The following is a 22689-nucleotide window of genomic DNA, read 5'->3' on the forward strand; positions in this document are numbered from 1 at the left end:
ATCAATACGCAGATACATAATGTGCTGCATCTAATTGCGCACTACTATTTAGGACCAGTTTGATAGAAATCTGCAGTTACGTGGTGGGCTATTTCAATGGGAAGACGTATGATTCCATTTAACTTGATATAATTAATGTGGTCCTTCCTAAAATGTTTTACACAAATATATACACTGTTTCAGTTAAATAAGAAAAGGTGAGCATATTCAAGTAGTCTATAGTAGATAATGTCATCTTCTGCACTTTACAATAGCAGTGTGGCTGTATTTATTGACTTTAGATGCAAATAACCTACAATACTGCAACACCCTGAGTCTATTCACACCCAAACAAGTTGAGATGGGAAACAAATTATTCTACAATATCATTAATTTACTGTAGTAAAATGAATGGTCAGGTCACATCATGAGACATCAACAGGCACATTAACACATTACAATCCACATCTGCGTTTGCAGCTACAACATAATGCTTTCTTTCACTACAAATATTGAAACTTCCTATCAGCTTAATCGCATTGAGTAAGGGGGGGGGGGGTGTAAAAACGTCAAGACATTCCATTATGGAACACAGATAAAAAGCGCAAGCCAGGCTTTATTTCTTCAGCCGTTCTTGAGTGGCTAACACACACTGACCTGTGATCTATTCTGCTCACCATAATGGGTTGAGCAAATCAAATGGAAACGGTGTCCTCTCAAAGACGTCATACGAAAACCCTATTGTTCACTGCTGTTTACAAACAGGTTTTCCCAGAGCACCTTCAGGTAGGACCAAAGAAAATACTTATTCTCCACAGAGCCAAAAGCTCCAGCGGCATGTGTAACCTACTATAGATACCATCGGCAGAACGTTTCAGATGTTAGTGACTAAACCCCTCAATGGCTTGCACAGAAACTTCGGGCATAGTGTTAGAATTATGACTGAGTGAATGTTGTCTTTACTACACATTACCTATATTCTTAATATCCCTTTCTCTTACAGAAATGTTTTGTGTGTGTGTGTGTGTGTGTGTGCGCGCACGTGCGTGGGTGTGTGTGTGTTTGTGTGTGTGTGAGCGCACACATGTCAGAGGTGTAATTGCTGCATGTTATTACAGGACATACAGTCAGGAAGCCAATTGGGTGCTCCCTTCCCTCCAGTGATACAGACCGTTTCAGTTGTGAATGTGCAACAACAAGCAGTTAAAAGCCCTTTACAATGCACAATGAAATCCCGTTGCAATCTCAGCACATTGTTGAAGCACACACAGATGTGAATTGGCGTGACCCACTGTCTATCAAAATGCCACCTGCCAAGATGGTGCCTTTTTCAATAAACAATCAATTAGTGATAACTGAAAGGTATTTTATTTTTTCAGGGACATCACATTCTTCTGCTTTAAAGAGGATATAATGCCACGTTGACTAAAATGCGTTCCTTTAATTCCATTGTTTTGTAGACAAAGACAGACATTTTAACATTGTCATATTCGTAATTTAGCAAACCCAGTTGGTCTAAACTATTACGGTCAAGTGCCTTGATCAACATACACAATGACAGATTTTTTTTACCTAGTATAGTCTGGAATTAAAACCATAAAACGTTTGGTTACTGGTCCAACAATCTGGACTCTATCTGCCCCTACAGACAACTGTGAAGCCTAGTTTGGGCACAACATTGTTTCTGTGTGTTTGAGTATGTCCCCGTTAGTTCTGTTTTGTCATCAGGCCATAGTCACAAGAGGTGAAGTACAGCAGGGAATAGGGTGCCATTGGGAATACAGATTGAGTGTGATAAAGATGTCCGGATGGACAGATTGTCAGTGGATCTGACTCCAAAATAATTATCTCAATTACCCTACCATTAACCAAGGAAATCTGAATAAAATAATTCAGAGGGACAGCTTGAGAATTCTACAATACATTTCTGTGACTGGCCCAACGCTTTAACAACTCGCTATATACTAACCAATTGTTCTGTTTAACGGTTGATTAGATTTAAATGACAACATTTAAAATAGATATAAAAATAAAAAAAACATGACATCTACTGTAAACAACCAAAAGACTCACCAACTGGAGTGACCTCACGGAGACCCATCTAGTGGTTACATATACGGCTTGCAGTTGCAGAGAAAATACGAGAAGCCATCATGCCCTACGAGGTGGAATATGCGTTTCCTGCAGGAGACGAAAGCGATGGGAGCAACGATGAGTGGGACCTTGGATTTTCCAAGTCTAAAAGGAACACATTAATGAAGGTATATTAATATTTCCTGTTTGTTTCTCCAATAATTGCTTATCTGTTATCTTGCGCTTGAGCCCGCTAAAGTTGCGAAGTAACTACAATGCTAATGACAGCAATACAGCATCCTTTTTTATTTATTTAAGTTACTGTCTACAGTAGATGTTTTCCGGCTTGATCATATGCACAATAACGATGCACGTACTTTCCTATGAATAAAAGCTAAGTCTTTAATACTTTACCTGTTTAGGAAAGATAAATGTGTGATGTAGCTCACGTTAGCTAGCTAGTGCGTGCTCTTACCAGTGCACGAGGGAGATGGTTAATGTGATCCAACACAGTCAGCAGGTGGCGAAAACCGTTCTGTCCCAGATGTTCTGCTTTCTGCGGTAGTTATGACTGTTCGGTTTAGTTTATGTTTAGATTCACAAGACAACTACCGATATCCCTACCATTTAATATACCAGCATTGTTTAGTTATTAATAATAAACGAGAATGGTTTTATTTTATTCAAGACGGATGCAGTGGTCATAGCAGATGCGGACGACGTCTCCACCTTGAAGAGAGCCATCAACATTGGAGACACCCAGCTGGTTCAACAGCTGTTGGACAATGGCAGGTTTAAATAATGGCTACGACTGTAAATTCTACATTAGGAAATAGGCACAATTTCTGCCATTGCTGTGTAATGGCTAACTTTTGGGTTTGGTAAATGATCGTGTGTACATCCTTGTGTACTGATTGAGAGCCTTAGCTGGCCTCAGGGAAATAACTGTAGTAAGTGCTGTAACTCTTCATTGTCTGGCTGACTTTGTAATCATTCTGTCAGGCCTGGACGTTGAGACTAGACTGGGGTTTGAGTGGACACCTCTGATGTATGCTGTGCACATGGCTAACTATGACATTACTAAGCTGCTGCTGGACAGAGGAGCCAGTGCCAACTTCAGTAGGGGTAAGTGGGATATCATGAAAACTGCAGTTCTGTTTGTATTTATTATCTCTTTAAGTTAGCTGTAAAAAAAAATCAGTGTCTGTTATTCATAAAAGAAATATGACTCAATTTGGTCTTTCCATTACATTACAATCGCAATCTCAGATTTAAAATTTTTATTTTGTAGTTAGATACAATTATCGTGCCTGCAGCGTTCTATAGTAAGATTTGTATTTGATCTGTGACACATTAAGCTAATGAATTTAACCCAAATTTGCTGTTTTAATTTATAGATTTCCGCAATATACAATAAATGTACTACCGAATGTCCAATTTGAACTAAAAGTCTCCCTACAATTGAGTCAGACATGAGGAGTCTTAGAAAAACTCCACCAACAGGCCCGTGGCCAGATCTCACACCAAGGCCAGCCTAACGGCCAGTACATGTGAACTATGTTTCGTGGGTCAACGATTTGTGCTGGTTTTGGTTTGGAGTACGCTAAAACTATTTTTGATTAGGAGTGTGCTAATAGTATTTTTGGTATGTTGACACGCCAAGAAGGGATACAGCTCATGTCAGAGTGGCATAACACTCCAGTGTGAATTTGAAGCCTGTCTTGCTATGTGTTGTAACTTCGGAGATTGTCAAAATGATTTTTTTCTACTGAAGTAATTGCTTGCTTTTCCCAGACAACATTAATATGTTACCATTGTGGTTGTATGTCATAGTTTCATTGATGAATAATACCATGTAAGTGCTCCAGCAAACACACTGATATTGGCTACACCAACGCTAGTAACTTACGGCAAACGGCAACGTTGCAGCAAGTGTGAGTGAAGGATGCTGACTTTGACGACTGAGTAGGTAATATCACTAACGTCCAGGTGGTTAGCGCCAATTATGTTTTACCACAGTCATTTTTCCCTGTACACTGCTATCCTAAGAACTAAGTCTTGAGTTAAAAAACTTTTTTCACGTTAACTATCATTGACGTGCTCATGCACCCTGCTGGCAGTTCCATTGTACTCTTGGATGCCCAGTTTCAGAAAAACATAATTACTGTACTAGACGGTTATTTAAATATTGGTCAGGTCAAGTTATTTAAGAATTAAGAAGTTGACCAACAGGATAATGGAAAGCATGATCATAATTTCTAGGTCCCAGAAAACCACTTGTGACCTGCAGCGATTGACCCAAGCTTTTTGAGACGGCTTGTCTGTCAAAACATTGCTGTATCTGGTGCAGACAAATTCATCTGTGGAGAGCATACTTCTCCAGCGTGCCAGTGGCCATCGAAACTGAGCATTTTCTTTCTGAAGTTACAAAACTGAACTGCAGTCAGGTCAAACCCTTGGTGAGGATGTGCTTTCAGTAAAACCACAGTTACATTAGCCGCCCGGGTGGCTGGTCTCGAACGGCCTCGTAGGTAAAGAAGCACGTGGTCGGCTGTTGCGAGGCTGTCTGGACATACTGCCAAAACATCTAAAACAACAATGGAGGTGGCTTGTGTACAGAGGTGAACGTTCAGGTCTCTGGCTACAACTTCAGTGGACATTCCTGCATGCTTCCCCAAAACTTGAGACTTAAGTTTTCAAACAGAGTTCTCACATAGGTGTCCCTCATATCCAGATTGGAGAGAGCAGTGTACAGTACCCTGTTGGGGCAGCCTATGAATAGCAGCGGGATGAGCCCACAGTCCACAGTAGAAGCAGGGTTGTTTTCCAAACCATCCAGCAACGTTGTCAAGGTTCTCTAGGATTAAGGCTTTGTTTCTGATCTATATGTTTAGTCACTTTAGGGACAATATACTCAGTACATTTCTTGATGAACCAGATAACAATTTCCATGAAGTCATTAGTGAGCTTTCCCAGTCTGCCTGGTCTGTTTGAGACTTTATGATTTTTACCAAGTCTCCGCCTGTAGAAAAGACGGTCTGTTTACCCACCAGTGTAGAGATTTAAGACAGCGAGCGGACACGTCCACAGGCCTGGGCTCCAACGACCTTTGTCTGACTCCTGCAGTCCCATCAGAACAGGAACAGGCGGCGGGACATTGCACAACAGACCCTACGGCCGCAGAGCAAAGGGATTGGGATGAAGTGGATATCAAAAGGATGTGCATGGTCACACCTAATCCTGCCCCAACTGGACACACACACACACACACACATATCAAAAGGCTGTGCGTGGTCACACCTAATCCTGCTCCAACTGGGGACACACACACAGACGCACATGCAGACACACAGTGAACCCACACCTTCTTTCAATTTCCACACGTGGCCCTGCCAAATATGGGAGGGCCAATTAGAAGGCTCGCCACTTAGCTTCATCTGCCATTACTTAATTTGTATGACGTTAAAGGGGAACCGTCGAAAAACAGGCTGCTTATGCGTCAGTATGTTTTCAGTTTACAGCTCAGACCGTGTGATCTGTCTCTGTCTTGTATCCATCTCTTTGTCTGTCTGTCTGTCTTTCTGTCTGTCTTCTTCTCCCTCTGTCTTTCTCCCTCTGTCTGTCTCCCTCTGTCTGTTTGTCTCCCTCTCTGTTTGTCTATGTTATGGATGTGCTACCCAGTGTTTTCCTCCATTCAGTACATATGGGATGTGTCTGTCTGTCTGTGTTATGGATAGAGGACGTGCTACCCAGTGTTATCCTCCATTCAGTACATATGGGATGTGTCTGTCTGTCTGTGTTATGGATAGAGGATGTGCTACACAGTGTTTTCCTCCATTCAGTACATATGGGATGTGTCAGTCTGTCTGTGTGTTGTGGATAGAGGACGTGCCACCCAGTGTTTTCCTCCATTCAGTACATATGGGATGTGTCAGTCTGTCTGTGTGTTATGGATAGAGGACGTGCCACCCAGTGTTTTCCTCCATTCAGTACATATGGGATGTGTCTGACTGGATGTGTGTTATGGATAGAGGATGTGCCACCCAGTGTTATCCTCCATTCAGTACATATGGGATGTGTCAGTCTGTCTGTGTGTTGTGAATAGAGGATGTGCTACACAGTGTTTTCCTCCATTCAGTACATATGGGATGTGTCAGTCTGTCTGTGTGTTGTGGATAGAGGACGTGCCACCCAGTATTTTCCTCCATTCAGTACATATGGGATGTGTCAGTCTGTCTGTGTGTTGTGGATAGAGGACGTGCCACCCAGTGTTTTCCTCCATTCAGTACATATGGGATGTGTCAGTCTGTCTGTGTGTTGTGGATAGAGGACGTGCCACCCAGTGTTTTCCTCCATTCAGTACATATGGGATGTGTCAGTCTGTCTGTGTGTTATGGATAGAGGACGTGCCACCCAGTGTTTTCCTCCATTCAGTACATATGGGATGTGTCTGACTGGATGTGTGTTATGGATAGAGGACGTGCCACCCAGTGTTTTCCTCCATTCAGTACATATGGGATGTGTCTGTCTGGATGTGTGTTATGGATAGAGGACGTGCCACCCAGTGTTTTCCTCCATTCAGTACATATGGGATGTGTCTGTCTGGATGTGTGTTATGGACAGAGGACGTGCCACCCAGTGTTTTCCTCCATTCAGTACATATGGGATGTGTCAGTATGGACATATACATCGGCAGTGACTAGTGCTGCAGGAGGCTTCGAAAGGAAACAATTAAACAGGAGAACGGCGGTCACTTCCAAATTGTCCAGCGGGGGGGGGGGGGGGGGTAACAATGGGGGCTGGTGCAGGAATGCTGGAGTGATTGATAAAGCTGGTACACAGAGCGTGGTGCTGTCGTCATAGCGCCGGGTGAAACCAAGGCTTTTGTTTATTTTCCCCTGGCCAACACAGACGAAAACCGTCTGTCTAGTTGCTTTCTACTCCTCGGTCCATCAGCAACTGCCTGTCCTGGCTGCTCCCCCACTAACAAACAAACAAACAAACACGCACACGCACACACAGATTGCCATCACTTCTGAGTCCTTATCGTGTTCTGAGTCAGTGATCACAAAGACATTTCCGATGATGTCTCCCCATAAAAACAGCACAGTTCCCAGATGAAGAAGACAAGATATGGATCACATCGGCATCCACAGTGACTATTGTGCAATTCCCATTAATATGCATTCATGCCCACTGACATCCCGTTTGGCTTGCTAATGATCCTTTTGTTGTATGTGATGTGCAGTAGGGTTGGGGCTTCACAAACTGTTAAAATCTGAATAATTATTTCAAATCTATTATTTATATTTTTTAAAACCTAATTAACCAGTGTTAGTCCTAGCTATGACTTTCTTTGTTTAGCCCTCTAGAAGGATTCTGGAGGACTAGATAATATGTAAAAATGATATCAGACTGTAATAATATTTAAAAGACCTCACCTAATCAGGTGTGTTGATATTTCTGTCTGATTATCTGAGTGAGCATACATTTTTTTCTTGCCATTAGGCTGCAAGCAAAATGGGTCATTGATGTTATGTGGATTCTAATGCTCTCTCAGTGGTGGTCATACATTCACTTTCACGCTTTCTGATTTCTTTCGCACCTCCCATGGAGCCCTCTGGCACCTCCCATGGAGCCCTCTGGCACCTACCATGGAGCCCTCTGGCACCTCCTTTGGGGAGTTGCAGCTTACACTTTGAGAAGCCCTGATTAGTAAGCTATCGATCTCTGACCACTGCTACTGCTACACTGGCCAAGAACAAAAAAAAATTGGTAGCTCAGTCATAGTTATACAGTGGGGAGAACAAATATTTGATACACTGCAGATTTTTCAGGTTTTCCTACTTACAAAGCATGTAGGGGTCTGTATTTTTATCATAGGTACTCTTCAACTGTGAGAGACGGAATCTATAACAAAAATCCAGAAAATCACAAAAAAAATGAATTAACATTTTATTGCATGACAAGTATTTGATCACCTACCAACCAGTAAGAATTCCTGCTCTCACAGACCTGTTAGTTTTTCTTTAAAAAGCCCTCCTGTTCCCCACTCCATGGGCTACAGGACAATAGGCAGGCAGCTTGGTGAGAAGGCAACAACTGTTATTAGAAAATGGAAGAAGTTCAAGATGACGGTCAATCTCCCTCGGTCTGGGGCTCCATGCAAGATCTCACCTCGTGGGGCATCAATGATCATGAGGAAGGTGAGGGATCAGCCCAGAACTACACGGCAGGACCTGGTCAATGACCTGAAGAGAGCTGGGACCACAGTCTCAAAGAAAACCATTAGTAACACACTACGCCGTCATGGATTAAAATCCTGCAGCACACGCAAGGTCCCCTGCTGATCTTCCCCTGGTAGACGCTAGAGGGCTGAAATGATACATGGCTCATGTTTTTGAGAAATAATTTTTTGACTTCATCCTTCATGCCTGACTTCATCCTTCATGCAATTTTCCTGCCTATTGAAAGTTCTGCTTGTGGGATTTTCTGGAAGGGAATTAATATAGTAAATATTAATTATATAAAACATTGTTTGTGACTGTGATGTGGTCATATTCTATGATGGCTGTCTAACATTGTAGACCATGAATGGGATCTTAACCACACAAGGTGTCCACAGATATAATTATACAGTAATGGAGGACGTTTAGCAAAATCACAGTCAGTCGTTCGTGCATCCATTTGTTTTTACATACGTGTGGTCTCAGGAATCAGTCACCACCCTGGTGTTGCAGATACCCTGCTGATCTACAGAGGACCACTTGCATACCACTTGATATGTTCTGTTGCCAATGTCATTGAAGATGCTGTTTAGGACGTTTGCAAATGACAATGACCTCTCATTTGTGTCTGAATGTGTAATATGTTGTTTATATATGCATAATCTATCATCCCAGTCACTATCATCCCAGCCCTAATGCTGCCGTGCTGTCTCCCCCCCCCCCCCCCCACACACACACACACACACACACACAGACCAGCACACTGTACTGATGGCCGCATGCACAGCTTCCGCCAGTGAAGACAAGATGGTCAGGTGTGTGGAGCTGCTGCTGTCCAGAAACGCTGACCCCAACACATTCAACAGGTGAGAGGCTCTGGCTGCGTTTAGACACACGGACCCATTCTGATGTGTGTGTGTTAGCTCTTTGATAATCTGTCACCTGACACTGATACATTGGGGTCCTGACTTATAGCCTTTCTTGCGTCATTTCTTAATCCCCCCTTTTCTCTCTGGCTGAAAACAGCATTGATATCAAACTTTTTTCCCCTGTTTTTCTGTTTTCCCACTCGGCCTACCTGGAGAAGAAACAGAAAACAAAGGTGTATACCCACCGCTTCTCTCTGGACAACCATCGTTCACTGGTACAGTGGCTGTAGTTTACCTAACCCGACCCCAACCCGCACGATCATCTTTTAAGGGCAGATGAGATTAAACAACGTAATCTTTGCCGGACAGATTACGAGACACATCTCGAACAAGATTCAGTTACACTGTTTTGGTGCCACTTTTATTAATTGCTGAATGGGTCAAGAATAAAACAGACTTTTTTTGCTGGACCACGTAAGAGGGGCTGGCTAAGAAGATTGAATGTCTCTTACTGAGTGAGTGACTGACTGACTACCCCTTATAGTGGTTAGAGAAGCGGACTTGTGAACTATAGGTCCTGAGTTCGTATCTCCTCGCAGGCGAAGCGATGTACGCATTATGAATTCTTCCGTTTAGACAGAAACTTCACTGGCTAAAACCTCCAGTGACTACATTAGAGTAAGCCTGAAATAAAACCGTTTATGGTTATAATGCGACTGTTTCTGGTGGATTTTCGAAGTATGCATCCTTGCATGCATTTTGGGTCAGGATAGACAAACACATTTAATAAGCTGTTCAGTGGCAAAAGCTCACGTGTGTGTGTGTGTTGGTCTCTGCGTGTGTTGGAGGTGTGCGTGTGTTGGAGGTGTGTGTGTGTTGGAGGTGTGTGTGTGTTGGTCTCTGCGTGTGTTGGAGGTGTATGTGTGTGTGTGTTGGTCTCTGCGTGTGTTGGAGGTGTGTGTGTGTGTTGGTCTCTGTGTGTGTTGGAGGTGTGTGTGTGTTGGTCTCTGCGTGTGTTGGAGGTGTGTGTGTGTTGGTCTCTGCGTGTGTTGGAGGTGTGTGTGTGTTGGTCTCTGCGTGTGTTGGAGGTGTGTGTGTTGGTCTCTGCGTGTGTTGGGGGTGTATGTGTGTGTTGGAGGTGCGTGTGTGTGTTGGAGGTGTGCGTGTGTGTGTGTTGGTCTCTGCGTGTGTTGGAGGTGTGTGTGTGTTGGTCTCTGCGTGTGTTGGAGGTGTATGTGTGTGTTGGAGGTGTATGTGTGTGTTGGAGGTGCGTGTGTGTGTTGGAGGTGTGCGTGTGTGTGTGTTGGTCTCTGCGTGTGTTGGAGGTGTGTGTGTGTGTTGGTCTCTGAGTGTGTTGGTCTCTGCGTGTGTTGGAGGTGTGCGTGTGTTGGAGGTATGTGTGTGTGTGTGTGTTGGAGGTGTGTGTGTGTTGGTCTCTGCGTGTGTTGGAGGTGTGTGTGTGTTGGTCTCTGCGTGTGTTGGAGGTGTATGTGTGTGTTGGAGGTGTATGTGTGTGTTGGAGGTGCGTGTGTGTGTTGGAGGTGTGCGTGTGTGTGTGTTGGTCTCTGCGTGTGTTGGAGGTGTGTGTGTGTGTTGGTCTCTGAGTGTGTTGGAGGTGTGTGTGTGTTGGAGGTGTGCGTGTGTTGGACGTGTGTGTGTGTGTTGGTCTCTGAGTGTGTTGGAGGTGTGCGTGTGTTGGAGGTGTGTGTGTGTGTGTGTGTTGGTCTCTGAACTGTGTTGGAGGTGTGTGTGTGTTGGAGGAGTGCGTGTGTTGGAGGCGTGCGTGTGTTGGAGGCGTGCGTGTGTTGGAGGCGTGCGTGTGTTGGAGGCGTGCGTGTGTTGGAGGCGTGCGTGTGTTGGAGGTGTGCGTGTGTTGGAGGAGTGCGTGTGTTGGAGGAGTGCGTGTGTTGGAGGTGTGCGTGTGTTGGAGGTGTGTGTGTGTGTTGGAGGTGTGTGTGTGTTGGTGTGTTGGAGGTGTGTGTGTGTGTTGGAGGTGTGTGTGTGTGTTGGTCTGCATTGGTGGTTTATGCGGTATGTCCTGTTATGGTTTCTGCATGCGCACGTATCCAGACCCTCTTCAGACTGACAGACAGACAAACAGTAAACACTCATAGTGGTTTGGGGGGGCGACTAAACAAGAACCACCCCCACCTAAACTCATGGTACCACACACTGGCTTCTGCTCCTCAGACCCAGGGGGTGGGGGGGGGGGGGGGTTCTGGAACCACTTACTCATTGTCATGATTTGTGGACATTTCTCATGGCAAGCCAAGGATGAAGCCCCGAAGTCAGCGGACCCCCCCCCCCACCCCCGTTCACCTTCATCGCCCTTGGCCCACCCCCTCACAAACCAGCCCTGTCTCAGGCCTGCCACCTGTGCCCCACACCAGCCACGCCTCCAGACATAATATTTGAAGTACAGTAAAGAGAGGGGGTGGGGGCCTCAACCGGAGACGTCTGGCTCTTTGACCCGCAACTCACAGCAGCTGCATTTCCTTCCCTCAGTCTCGTAAACAAATAGCCTTCTAAAGATGGTGTGATTGTTCAGGAGCAAGATGTGAGTCCACAGGAGGTGCAGAAGAAGAGGTCCTTTTACTTAGGCAATAGGCTGTAGAATCAGCCTCAGGTTTGTCTTCTGCCATTCTCCCTCATCCTCCCCAGTGTCCGTCCTTGGGCTTTCACCTCATGCCTTGTCAGTTGGATGAGAGCAAATCAGTTTAATCTGAAACCTGGGGAAAAGGGACTGTTCAGAACCGGGCTGCTGGTGCGTTGAGCTGTGTCTTTGGTGACCCGTGGTAGAGTTTGTGAACATGAGGTGTTTTGGTTTTATCCTGTCCAAAGGTCGTCATAGGGCTTCATAGGGGATGTTGGTAGTTTCCTGTCTCACGGCCGTCGTTCTCAGAGCTGTGACGTCGGGGTGAGTTATGTTTGCTCAGATACATCTATGTATCGATTCTCTGGTCTGGGAACTGGTGACACAAAACCCAGTTGTACAGACACACACACACACACCACCCCTTTGCTCTCGGGTCACTTGTTTGCCGCTGAGACCAATGCCTTGGGAAAAACTGCTTTGCAGGGCACTAAAACCATCAGTGATGCTTGGCAGCCAGTCACCTTTTCTGTGGACAAACAGGAAGTACGGAGCTAGTATCTGGAATGTGTCAAGATGAGAGATTACTAAACCTTTTACATGGGTCTAGATGGCACCAATACACCCATTCAAAGAGGCCAACGTACACATTTTACAAATCACACAAATGTTGACACACCGCCTCTCGGTTCCTGGGAAATGCCACACACTGTGATGAATGGCCTTGGGGCATTAGCACGCCTCTGCTCTGCTGCCATTTCTCCCCCTCTGTTTCTGTCACGGGTGATGAAGAGGGGTTGACGGAGCGAAGGGCTGTCCGTAGGTGTTTACTCCGGTCCCGACGCACACGGATCGGTGGCACGGCTGCCCTCAGTCTGGCCCCGCCACGTGGGGCTCCGGGCGCCGGGTCTCGGTAACCTGGCCCGGGGAGGGTAGCCCCTGTGTTTGGATGTGGCCCACCTGGAAGGGCAGGTGTGTTGTGGTCCGTCAGTGAGGTGATCGGTGAGCTCAGGGGGACTGACGTAATGGGACTCGGACCTTCAGTGTAGCTGACTTGTAAAACAGCGGGGACCTTTTTAAAAGCTTTTACAGTGTCTCATTTGAAACGCTTTCTCCCGTACTCTGTTGCTGTAGAGAAGACAGTCTTCTGCTCTTTGCTGGTCGGACTGATGCGGAGGGCTTGGCGTCTGGTGCCCCCTGCTGGTCTCCAACACTCATTCCTCCTCTTCCAGATCGGCAGGTGTCAAGGCAAATGTCTTCTGTGCATGAATTCACCGTAAATGAGCTGGCGTATTCTATTCCCAGATCTCACATGACGTCTCTGATGCTGGCGTCCCGGGACGGCCATAGTCGTGTGATCAACCTGCTGGCGTCTCACGGGGCCGAGGTGAATTCCCAGGATGAAAACGGGTACACGGTGAGGACGCCCGCCTGGGCCACTTCCCACATGGGAATGCTTTGGCTTTTAACTTTCATACCACAACATTCCCTGTGTCCCGGGAATCGCGTGTTCCTCCCAAAGTGTAGAATTGTTTATGAATTAGAGAGAGAGAAAAAATTGAATAAAAAAATGAAATAAGGGAGAAACGTGCATGCTTTTATTAAGCAAATTACTTATATTCTCGTCATTCAGTGTGACTGTGATTTACGGTAAAGATTAGCGACACAGTGATGATTAATGGATAGTATTTAAAAAGGTGGTATATGTTGTTAGTAAGTGATAACCTGATGTGACCTTTAACCCCAGGCCCTAGCGTTCGCGGTGCAGTACGGCAGAGAAGAGGCGGTCCTTAAGTTGCTCCAGCTGGGAGCCGACAAGAAAATCAAGACCAAAGCTGGCAAGAGTGCCGCCGACTTAGCCAAGGTGTTCAAACATCCACAGGTAAACATCAACCGAATTACTTTAACCACAAACAACCCAGAGCAAAAAAACAACCGCACGGAATCAGTTTGAACACTGCCACAGCTACGTTTACCAAACATGATTAAATGCCCAGATCAAAGGTAAACGTCAACCAACTACCCCACATGAGGATATTGCTATTTTTCCCCAGTCTCTCCTGGTAAATTAATAAAAAAGCATCACAGAACACAATAGGGGATATTACATTACATTATGTACAAAACGGCACATCTAAAATGTATATGAATTATATATGGTCTTCTTCCGCTACAGATTGCCAGGATTCTGGCCTCCCAAGGCAATTCCCTCACTAATGGGCTATTAACCAGCTCCAAGGATGAGACCCTCTTCAAGTTCTTCAAGAGGGACCCCAATCCTCCTGCTCCTTCCAAGGAGAGGTGAGACCACGCCTGGGTGGAAGGCGGCACTGCTGTCGGTCCTAACAGGCTGTCTCTTGTGAACAGTTGGTTTTACTGGCTCATATCAGATACTAAACAATTCATCTTAACAAATTACCAAGGCTGCAAGATTTAGATGAAATGAAACTCTTACTAATCAACTGTTTAAAGCTGAAACTTCATAACCATTCTGTTAATGCTGAAACTCTTACTAATCAACCGTTTAAAGCTGAAACTTCATAACCATTCTGTTAACGCTGAAACTCTTACTAATCAACCGTTTAAAGCTGAAACTTCATAACCATTCTGTTAACGCTGAAACTCTTACTAATCAACCGTTTAAAGCTGAAACTTCATAACCATTCTGTAAACGCTGAAACTCTTAATAATCAACTGTTTAAAGCTGAAACTTCATAACCATTCTGTTAATGCTGAAACTCTTACTAATCAACCGTTTAAAGCTGAAACTTCATAACCATTCTGTTAACGCTGAAACTCTTACTAATCAACCGTTTAAAGCTGAAACTTCATAACCATTCTGTTAACGCTGAAACTCTTACTAATCAACCGTTTAAAGCTGAAACTTCATAACCATTCTGTAAACGCTGAAACTCTTAATAATCAACTGTTTAAAGCTGAAACTTTATAACCATTCTGTTAACGCTGAAACTCTTACTAATCAACTGTTTAAAGCTGAAACTTCATAAACAATATGTTAAAGCTGAGACACTTCCTGACCATGCTTTTGGAGCTGAAACTTATAACCAGTCCTATAACTCTCCAACCACCGTATCCCAACCCATCTTATCGCTTCTGAACCTTATTTGAGGAGGCCCAGGGCCCCTTCCCCCAGGACCTAGTTTCCAGAAAGATCGAGAAAAGGCCTGCTCAGATCAATCATGATGTGTTTGGTGCCCTCTTTTGTTCATTGAGTAAAATGGCCCATGAGACAGGCGTTTAGACATGAAAATAATCCCCCATACTTGATCTCTTCTGAAATAATTAATTAATATAATTTATATTTGAACATAGTGTATTATCCTCTAAAAAGTACTTTAATAATGTATTGCTTGGCGTTAAGTGGGTATCACAAACTGGTGTATCAGTGATTCACAGTCCGATTCTGCAGTGTCATTACAAACATGCTCATTCTCTTTCACAACACCGACCTTTTTTACCTCCAGTCTGTCCAAGCTGTGTGACATCGAGCTGCTTCTGCACGGCCTCAACCTGGAGTACCTCTCTGACATCATGCTAGTAAGTCATGTTCTCCTCAAACACACGCAAACAGTCAAATGTTGGTCATTTAGCTGATGCTCTAATGATTGCTTACATATAGTACCTGTAGTACATTCAAATGTATTCATTCATTTCTGGAACAGGGAGCTGCTTATGATCTTTAGATCAATGCATAAACTGCAACTGCTACTGGCCCTGCAACACATCTGGTCTCCCATACAGGGACCGACCAACACAAACACTCACACACACCAGTTCCAGTTTTCAGATGTTAATATCTTCCTTACGTCATGCCCAGACATACGGTGTTATCAAATACCTGCCCAATCCTAGTCCTGGCTCATTGGTGGTTACCAAGCTCTAGAGTGGTTGGTTCACAGACAACAGTGTATAAAGCTGTTAGGGGCAGTGCATGTGGATTTGTCCCCTCACTGTACAGGGACGGTCCCTTCACTGTGCAGAACATCTGCAGTTGGCAAGGTGATGATGCTGTCATATGAGGTTTACGAAAGTATTTTCATTTCTGTTCATAGGAAAATGACATTACTTGGAGCCAGCTATTGACCATGGAGCAAGAGGACCTAGAGAAGGTAAGACAATACTTCTTTATATAGCTGATTTTAGGATGTTCCTGAGTTTTTCAGAAACTCTGGTCGAATGATTCCTGGAGTCGGGGAAAATAATTGGCTGGGAATGCTCCAAAAAGTGTGCTTTGAAAAACCTGTGATCTTTGAGAAAAAGCAAGGCATTTAGCAAACTGTGTGTTAACCATTGTCCTCCCCAGATTGGTATCTCCGACCCTGAGGACCAGCAGAAGGTCCTGAGTTCATTACAGGAGATGCGTCTGGACCAGGTGGACCTGGAAACACTCAACCGTCTCCAGAACATGGACACCGGGTACAGAATCATGCTGTTTTTTACGCGTACATGTTCAGGATTTATGCTTCCTTCCACAGGAAAGTAGTGAACTTTTTTTTTTGGTTGCTGAAAGAGCAGTAGGTCTGACTTGGACCCACACAGATGTGCACCAAGCGGTGTGGCTTGGACTGCTGGACCAACGTAGGCCTTGGTGTAGTACTATACTGACCTGCCTGGTTAAGTAATAAAACATATTCAATAACAAATAATGTTACCGAAACATTTCCACATGTAACATACAAGACCCCCCCCCCCCCCCCCATCTTCCCCTCATCTGGCACACGGTCTGTCCTCCAGCACAGCACTGGAAGTCATCTGTCAGACGGGGAGGCCGCTGTTTTAACCACAGCTTCTCGTCCTGTAGTCTCTCTGAGAGCCGGGTGAGGGCTAATGGTTTAAGCGGACCGTAATGATTGGTGAGGTGGGAGGAGATCCCCTTTCACTACTCTTTGTTCCTCTCTCTTCCCGCTCTCTGTTCCTCTCTCTTCCCGCTCTCTCTCTCTGTGACGAATGAGGGCTCTTGGGCCAGGCAGCCATCCCTGCCCTTCACCTCATGAATCCTGAGGTCTGATGGCCATGTCCTCCCGTTTACTGTACTTGTGATGTCAGGGCTACAGGGGCACTCCCTAAATCCTCCCGAAGTAAATTCTGTGATGGCCACGATGTAAACATGAAACACTGGATAAACGCATCCCTTATGCTGTGTGCCTGTGCCAGGATGGAGTGGCTGAGCTCACACATATGTAGAATTTATGTGCAGTACCTGTCAAACATTGGAGCACACTTATCCATTCACTGTGGTCATAGTTCACCTAGGTTGAATTTGGTGTGGTCTGTCAGGTTCTAGTTCACCTGGGTAGAACTCCTTGGGTCTGGTTCATGTTGTAGTTCGCCAGGGTTGAACTCATGTGGTCTAGGTCATGTTCTAATTTCCCTGGGTTGGAGCTGTTCTGGTTCTTCTTTATGTTCTAATTCTGCGGGGTTGGAACTGTTCTGGTCTAGTTTGTGACAAATTGACTGACAAAGCGATGGCTGGACAAGGGAGCATGCTGTGTCTTCGTACCAGCGAACAGCCAACAGACATCTACACTGAGGGAAAATGCTTTGAACATACGTGAGAGCATGTGTGTGGCCAGTGGCCAGGATTCCCCCTCATGTTTCAAACTCCACTAAACTACAGGGAGGAGGAAGAAATCGTTGGATCCAAATGATTTGTCCATGAAATTCATCAAGGCCTCGTTTCTTCCTCTGTTCTTTTTGCCATGGCTGTCGTTGGCCTGTGTTGGTTGACGGGTTGTTATTGTATCTTAATGGTACATCTCTCCCTGCGTGTGTAGCAGCCGTTCAGTGACACTCGCACTCTGTCAGCTCTGCCTGTAAACACTGTCAGTCAGGCTGGAGTTACTATCTCCCTGCCGAAGCCCGGGACCCACGGCTCTGTTAGTTTATCTAGCGAGCCCAAGACTGATAGGCTCTCGCTTGCAACACTTAGGAGGAGCAGAGCGTAGGGGGCGGGGGTGTCTGCACCTCTCCCCTGGTCTAGGTGAGACATAAGGGGGCCGCCATTGAGATGGGCAGGAATGCGGACTGACAGGGGGCTACGCTGCTCACTCACTGTCACGCGGAGTGAAGCACAGAGGTCTTATTCATACACACTTGGGGGTTGAGGAGCAAAGACACGGCTCTGTGCGTATTATGTTAGGACACCCCTTCACAGTTTGGCTGTTTGTCATGTCTTGTGAAAAGCGGCTGCGTGTGTGTGCATGCGTGTGTGTGCATGCGTGTGTGTGTAGGAGTGAGGAGCTGTATACCTTCCTAATCAGCCTGAGACAGCAGTGCTGCTACCTGACAGAGACGGTGCAGGACGTCATCAGCCGCTTCCCCCGCCGAGCCTCAGAGGTGTGTGTGTATCAGTCCCTGTCCTTTGATTCTCCGAAGGATGGAAAACCGACAGTGTGGCTGCGTGAAACCGACAGTGTGGCTGCGTGAAACCGACAGTGTGGCTGGGTAAAACAGACAGTGTGGCTGGGTAAAACAGACAGTGTGGCTGGGTGAACCAGACAGTGTGGCTGGGTAAAACAGACAGTGTGGCTGGGTGAACCAGACAGTGTGGCTGCGTAAAACAGACAGTGTGGCTGCGTAAAACAGACAGTGTGGCTGCGTAAAACAGACAGTGTGGCTGGGTAAAACAGACAGTGTGGCTGCATAAAACAGACAGTGTGGCTGCGTAAAACAGACAGTGTGGCTGCGTAAAACAGACAGTGTGGCTGGGTAATCTCTTGGAGCAAATTCCCTTTCAGCTCCTCTGCATGCAGTGCATAGGGCCCTGGTGTTTGCGGGGGTATGAGATTAAGTGAGCTGGTTTTCAGTCAGTCAAACACTACAGCTCTGATGGATTAGTCTAATCAGTCAGACTAATCCATCAGAGCTGTAGTGTCTGACTGAGACCTGTCCCAGTCCCTGACCCCCCCCCCCCTCCCCCACAGCTGGTGTTGTCCCTGGATCCCAACAAGGAGGCCCAGGCCATCTGTAATGAGCTGGTGGCACAAACTGGGGACCTGCAGAAAGAGGTCACCTGCCTGAGGAACCTGCTGCACAAGGTATGTCTGACTTTGAGCCCCCCCTCCCCATGAGCCCATAGGTCTGGGTCTTCTCCCCTCAGTCCACTCTGACAGAGAGGTCTGGCTCAGGTTCCTGCACATCTCACACGTTTCCTTCAGGCTGAACGTGTGTGTGTGTGTGTGTGAGACCTCAGCCCTGCCACCAACTGTCTGGTCCTCTCAGTGGGCCACTGTGAGAGAACGAATGACCGGTCCGTCTGTTTCCTCTCTCCGGCCCTCCACCCTCCTTTCACCTCCCCAGACCATCTCTCGTCCTGGTCCGAGTCCACCCTACCCTCTGACTCAGGTCAACACCCCTGGCTCCCTGGCCTCCCCGTCTCCCTGGACTCTCCGGCCCTCTGTCTCCCTGGCCTCCCCTGTCTCCCTGGCCTCCCCCGTCTCCCTGGACTCTCCGGCCCTCTGTCTCCCTGGCCTCCCCTGTCTCACTGCCTCCCTCGGCTGTTTGTGTGTGTGTGTGGGGTTCTGTCAGGGCGTGTCCTCACAGTCCATAACTCAGAGGCAGTGTGACAGTGTCCTGTCAGGGTGGAGACGGGGGTGGGGATGAGGAAAGCAGAGGGGTTGAATGACTGGGCCGCCTTGGACGCTGACGGTGTCACACAGGAATCTGACAACCAACGGAGGCCATTTGGAGAGACTGGCTCTGGGCCCGGGGGGCGGGGCGGGGGGTTCTGGCCCTCGCACCCATTTTATCTTATCTGTTGGGGCTCGTCTTGACACCAACCCCCACCACACACACACACACACACGGAGAGAACGCACATACAGAACAACCACAAGTCCTTCCTTGGGTTGGTAATCACCTCACCCAGACCAATTAGAGGTCTAATTGTACACCAGTTTAATGAAAAATGGTGGACAGCAGGAAAGGACAGAGTTGTCTGATGACCAAAACACTGCTCATTGCAGCCATCTAGTGCCCAGAGTCATAGTTCTTGGGCCCGGCTGACTTCCAGAAGCCTTTGAGAAGGATTGTGCCTTTGTGAAAACAATGTTAATTCTGTTCCATTGGGGTAATGTGTTGTGATATTGTGTACATGGAAAAAATATATATATAGCTAAAGGCTATACCGTGCATATGATGCCTGTTTGCAGTTACCAGACTGATGCCATCTTATTTGCATAGCCAGAGAAACAGAATAGCAACCAAGATAATGGGAGGACGTTTAGGAAAGTTTAGAGTATGCATATTATTGATATTATATTATTTTTAGCTATACCATTATACAGGTTCCTGTGAAAACAAATACTACTTTTTACCTAGCTAGATTGTGATTAAGCATAACTGCTAGCTAGCTTGCGTAGTTAGCCTATTAGCTATAGCTTGCAGACTTGAACACTTGCTTATTAGCTAATATTTTCTAGTTATTTTCCCTGAACAGCTTTCAGCTACCTATGTTTAGAGGTGGAAGGGGGCTAGAACCCTCTTCTCCAGTCTCCTCAGTGTTTGGTTAAACTAGGATCAGATGCTGGTAGATGATATTAGTAAATATTTTAGGGTAATCTGCAGTAACATATTCTAACCACAAGATGAGGCATTTACCTGCATGTATAACTTTTTATATATAAAGTAAAACTCAAGTTTCAAACATTTCAGAATTGTAGTCATATAAGGTGAACTGAATTCCATTTGCTAGGTAAAAATCTGTCAATTTCACTAGTGTAATAATTCTTGTTAGCACACCATGTACCTGCCAAAGAAATATTTAGCATATGGGTGTATGCCTTTAGATCTTCCTCATGACTTCAACAGCTTTCAAATGCCTGCCCTCTGAAATGAAAAGGGGCAGCCTTGGATTGGTACAAACACGATTTCGTTTGGATCTCATGGATGATTAATCATTGCCTCCATAACTGTCTTTGAATCTAAGAGTGTTTGCATTTCTCCAGCTGCAGCCCGTGGCTGTTTATTAGAAAAACGCTGCCTTGTCGTTGTTTGAATCGCAGATTCACCCTCTTCAACCTCATCACCGCATAACATTGTGTAACTTGTAACATGCTTTTCCAAATGCTTCCAGATAGAGAAAAAACATTTAGCGCTTTCTATTTACAGGAACCTCTGTATAAAAAGTAAACAATTGTTACCAAGTAAGAGTCAAAATAATGTCTGAATGCAAGATGTAATTAAAATAGCTCTACAAATGATGTTGTAACGTTTGACAATTAAATGGTGGTTTAACTCTCCCACTGCTTTCCCTGGAAAACTGGAACGTCCTGTTTTAATAAACAAAACTTTTCCAGTTTTCTTTCTTCAAATGTGGCCTTCTTACTGCATTTTATCACACCATTCCTAAAAGTGTGTACTCTCTGTGCTAGTGGACGGTTCCAGGCAGTAAACCTAACTGGGTGGAAAAAGAACATCATACACAATCATTGCCTGGTGATCTCTGATGTTTTGAACTTCCTTTTACCTTTCTGATACATATTTGAAGGCGGACATTTCTTTACCACTCAGTCTAAAGCAGTTTGTTAGTTTTTTTTTACTGAAAATGAATTGGTTATAACAAGTTTTATAAAATATTTGGGGTTTTTTTCCCCAGTGTTCCGACCCTACTGGGGAGTTTTCCCTTGAGCCACTGTGCATCAACACTGTTGTTGCCTGCTGTTCAGGGTTCCCGGCTGTGTATATGCAGAAGCACTGTCTGACAACTGCTGATGTAAAAAAGGGCTTTATAAAATAAACTTGATGCCACCTCTGCAGATTAACTAGCTTTACCTCCACTTCATTCAGCCAGTCAACCAGCCATCACTGAGCCAAATCTCACCCACTCGTCTGGTCCTAAATGGGCAGCTTATTCCCATAAGTGTACTACATTTGACCAGTGAGATCTGGTGCAAAGTAGTGCACTAACTACAGTAGTGAATAGGGGGCATTTTGGGATACGGACTAGACCGGTCCTAACTGGTCAGGATTAGGTCAGACATATCCGGTATTAGGTCCACCTCAAGGTGTGTGTGTGCGTGCGTGCGTATGTGTGCGTGTTTCCATGTCTCGTTTGGGTGTCCACAGTGCTTGTTCTCACCTCTCGCCTTGTGACGTTTTGCTCCTCCTCTTCCTAAGATGGACCCGGCCGGAGATTCCTGCCTGCTTCCCCAACCTGGTTCCCACGGTGACTGGAGGAGATGGGTCCTGAAGGCGACTGCACTGAGCATGCTCGGAGCAGGCCTGCTGTTTGCCCTGTCCAGAGGCAAGAGTATCTGGGTTTACCTATAGTCACCACCATGCGCCAAAACACTCAATCACGTATATTGGATAAATAGTCGTAGGTTATCAATCAATTAGCGTAATTGTTTCAGTTGACATTTCTGTTTGAGGAATTATGACAAATATAAATATCTAAAATGCAGAAGTTTAAGGAAGGTTACATTTTCCACTGAGGTTCCATAGTTTTTTGTTGTTGTTTTTTTACTTTATTATTGATTGATATTGTACTTAATTGTTTATGAATAAAAAACCTGTTGGTATCCAGCATTAGGTTGCTGTCTAAGTTAGGATTTAATTCATCCATTACACTATACACACAGTATAAGATACAATATCTGTTGTTGATAAGAAAATATTGATTTTGCTTGGATTTAAAGTCATTCTTGTTTGTCTAATGAAAATAATTTTTTTGATGATAATTTTACTAAAAATGTTTTTAAAGCTTGATGAACTTTATTTAAAAATAATTATGGGTCATCTTTAGTCTCTTCAAATAGAGTTTACACTCTGTAATTGGAACATATGTGGATAAGTTATATAATATAAACAATTAATTTATATACAAAAAACCTTAAAAATAAATGTAATGACATCGTACCCCCGGATAAATCGTAATGTATTGAATATTATATCCGAGATTTTCGTCATCCTTTCACTGTAATCTTTT

The 22689-nt window shown here is 45.2% G+C and overlaps 2 protein-coding genes across 5 annotated transcripts in view; one reads left to right on the top strand and one right to left on the bottom strand.

Annotated features, from left to right (window-relative positions):
- The window catches only part of cftr (CF transmembrane conductance regulator), a 43635-nt gene extending 41506 nt beyond the window's left edge, over nt 1-2129 (bottom strand). Inside the window, exon 1 of the mRNA XM_034288537.1 lies at nt 2053-2129. The gene's annotated coding sequence lies outside the window, so the exon portion shown is untranslated. The remainder of the gene's footprint in view (nt 1-2052) is intronic.
- asz1 (ankyrin repeat, SAM and basic leucine zipper domain containing 1) lies at nt 658-22296 on the top strand. 4 transcript variants are annotated; one of them, XM_010902924.3, is made up of 14 exons: nt 658-765; nt 2107-2240; nt 2741-2840; nt 3055-3177; nt 9034-9145; nt 13047-13158; nt 13489-13623; nt 13918-14042; nt 15227-15299; nt 15815-15871; nt 16066-16178; nt 17993-18098; nt 18686-18799; nt 21879-22295. In XM_010902924.3, exons 2-14 carry the CDS (start codon nt 2133-2135, stop codon nt 22029-22031), a joined length of 1431 nt encoding a protein of 476 aa, XP_010901226.2. In that variant the 5' UTR covers nt 658-765; nt 2107-2132; the 3' UTR covers nt 22032-22295. The 4 variants fall into 4 exon arrangements, with proteins under 4 accessions (XP_010901226.2, XP_028971163.2, XP_019895836.2 ...); XM_029115330.2 differs by lacking the exon at nt 658-765 and having other exon boundaries at nt 2056-2240; XM_020040277.2 differs by lacking the exons at nt 658-765; nt 17993-18098 and having other exon boundaries at nt 2056-2240; nt 21879-21964.
- The last annotated feature ends 393 nt before the right edge of the window (nt 22297-22689 follow it).

Source organism: Esox lucius, chromosome 19, assembly GCF_011004845.1.
Source record: "Esox lucius isolate fEsoLuc1 chromosome 19, fEsoLuc1.pri, whole genome shotgun sequence".
NCBI lineage: Eukaryota > Metazoa > Chordata > Actinopteri > Esociformes > Esocidae > Esox > Esox lucius.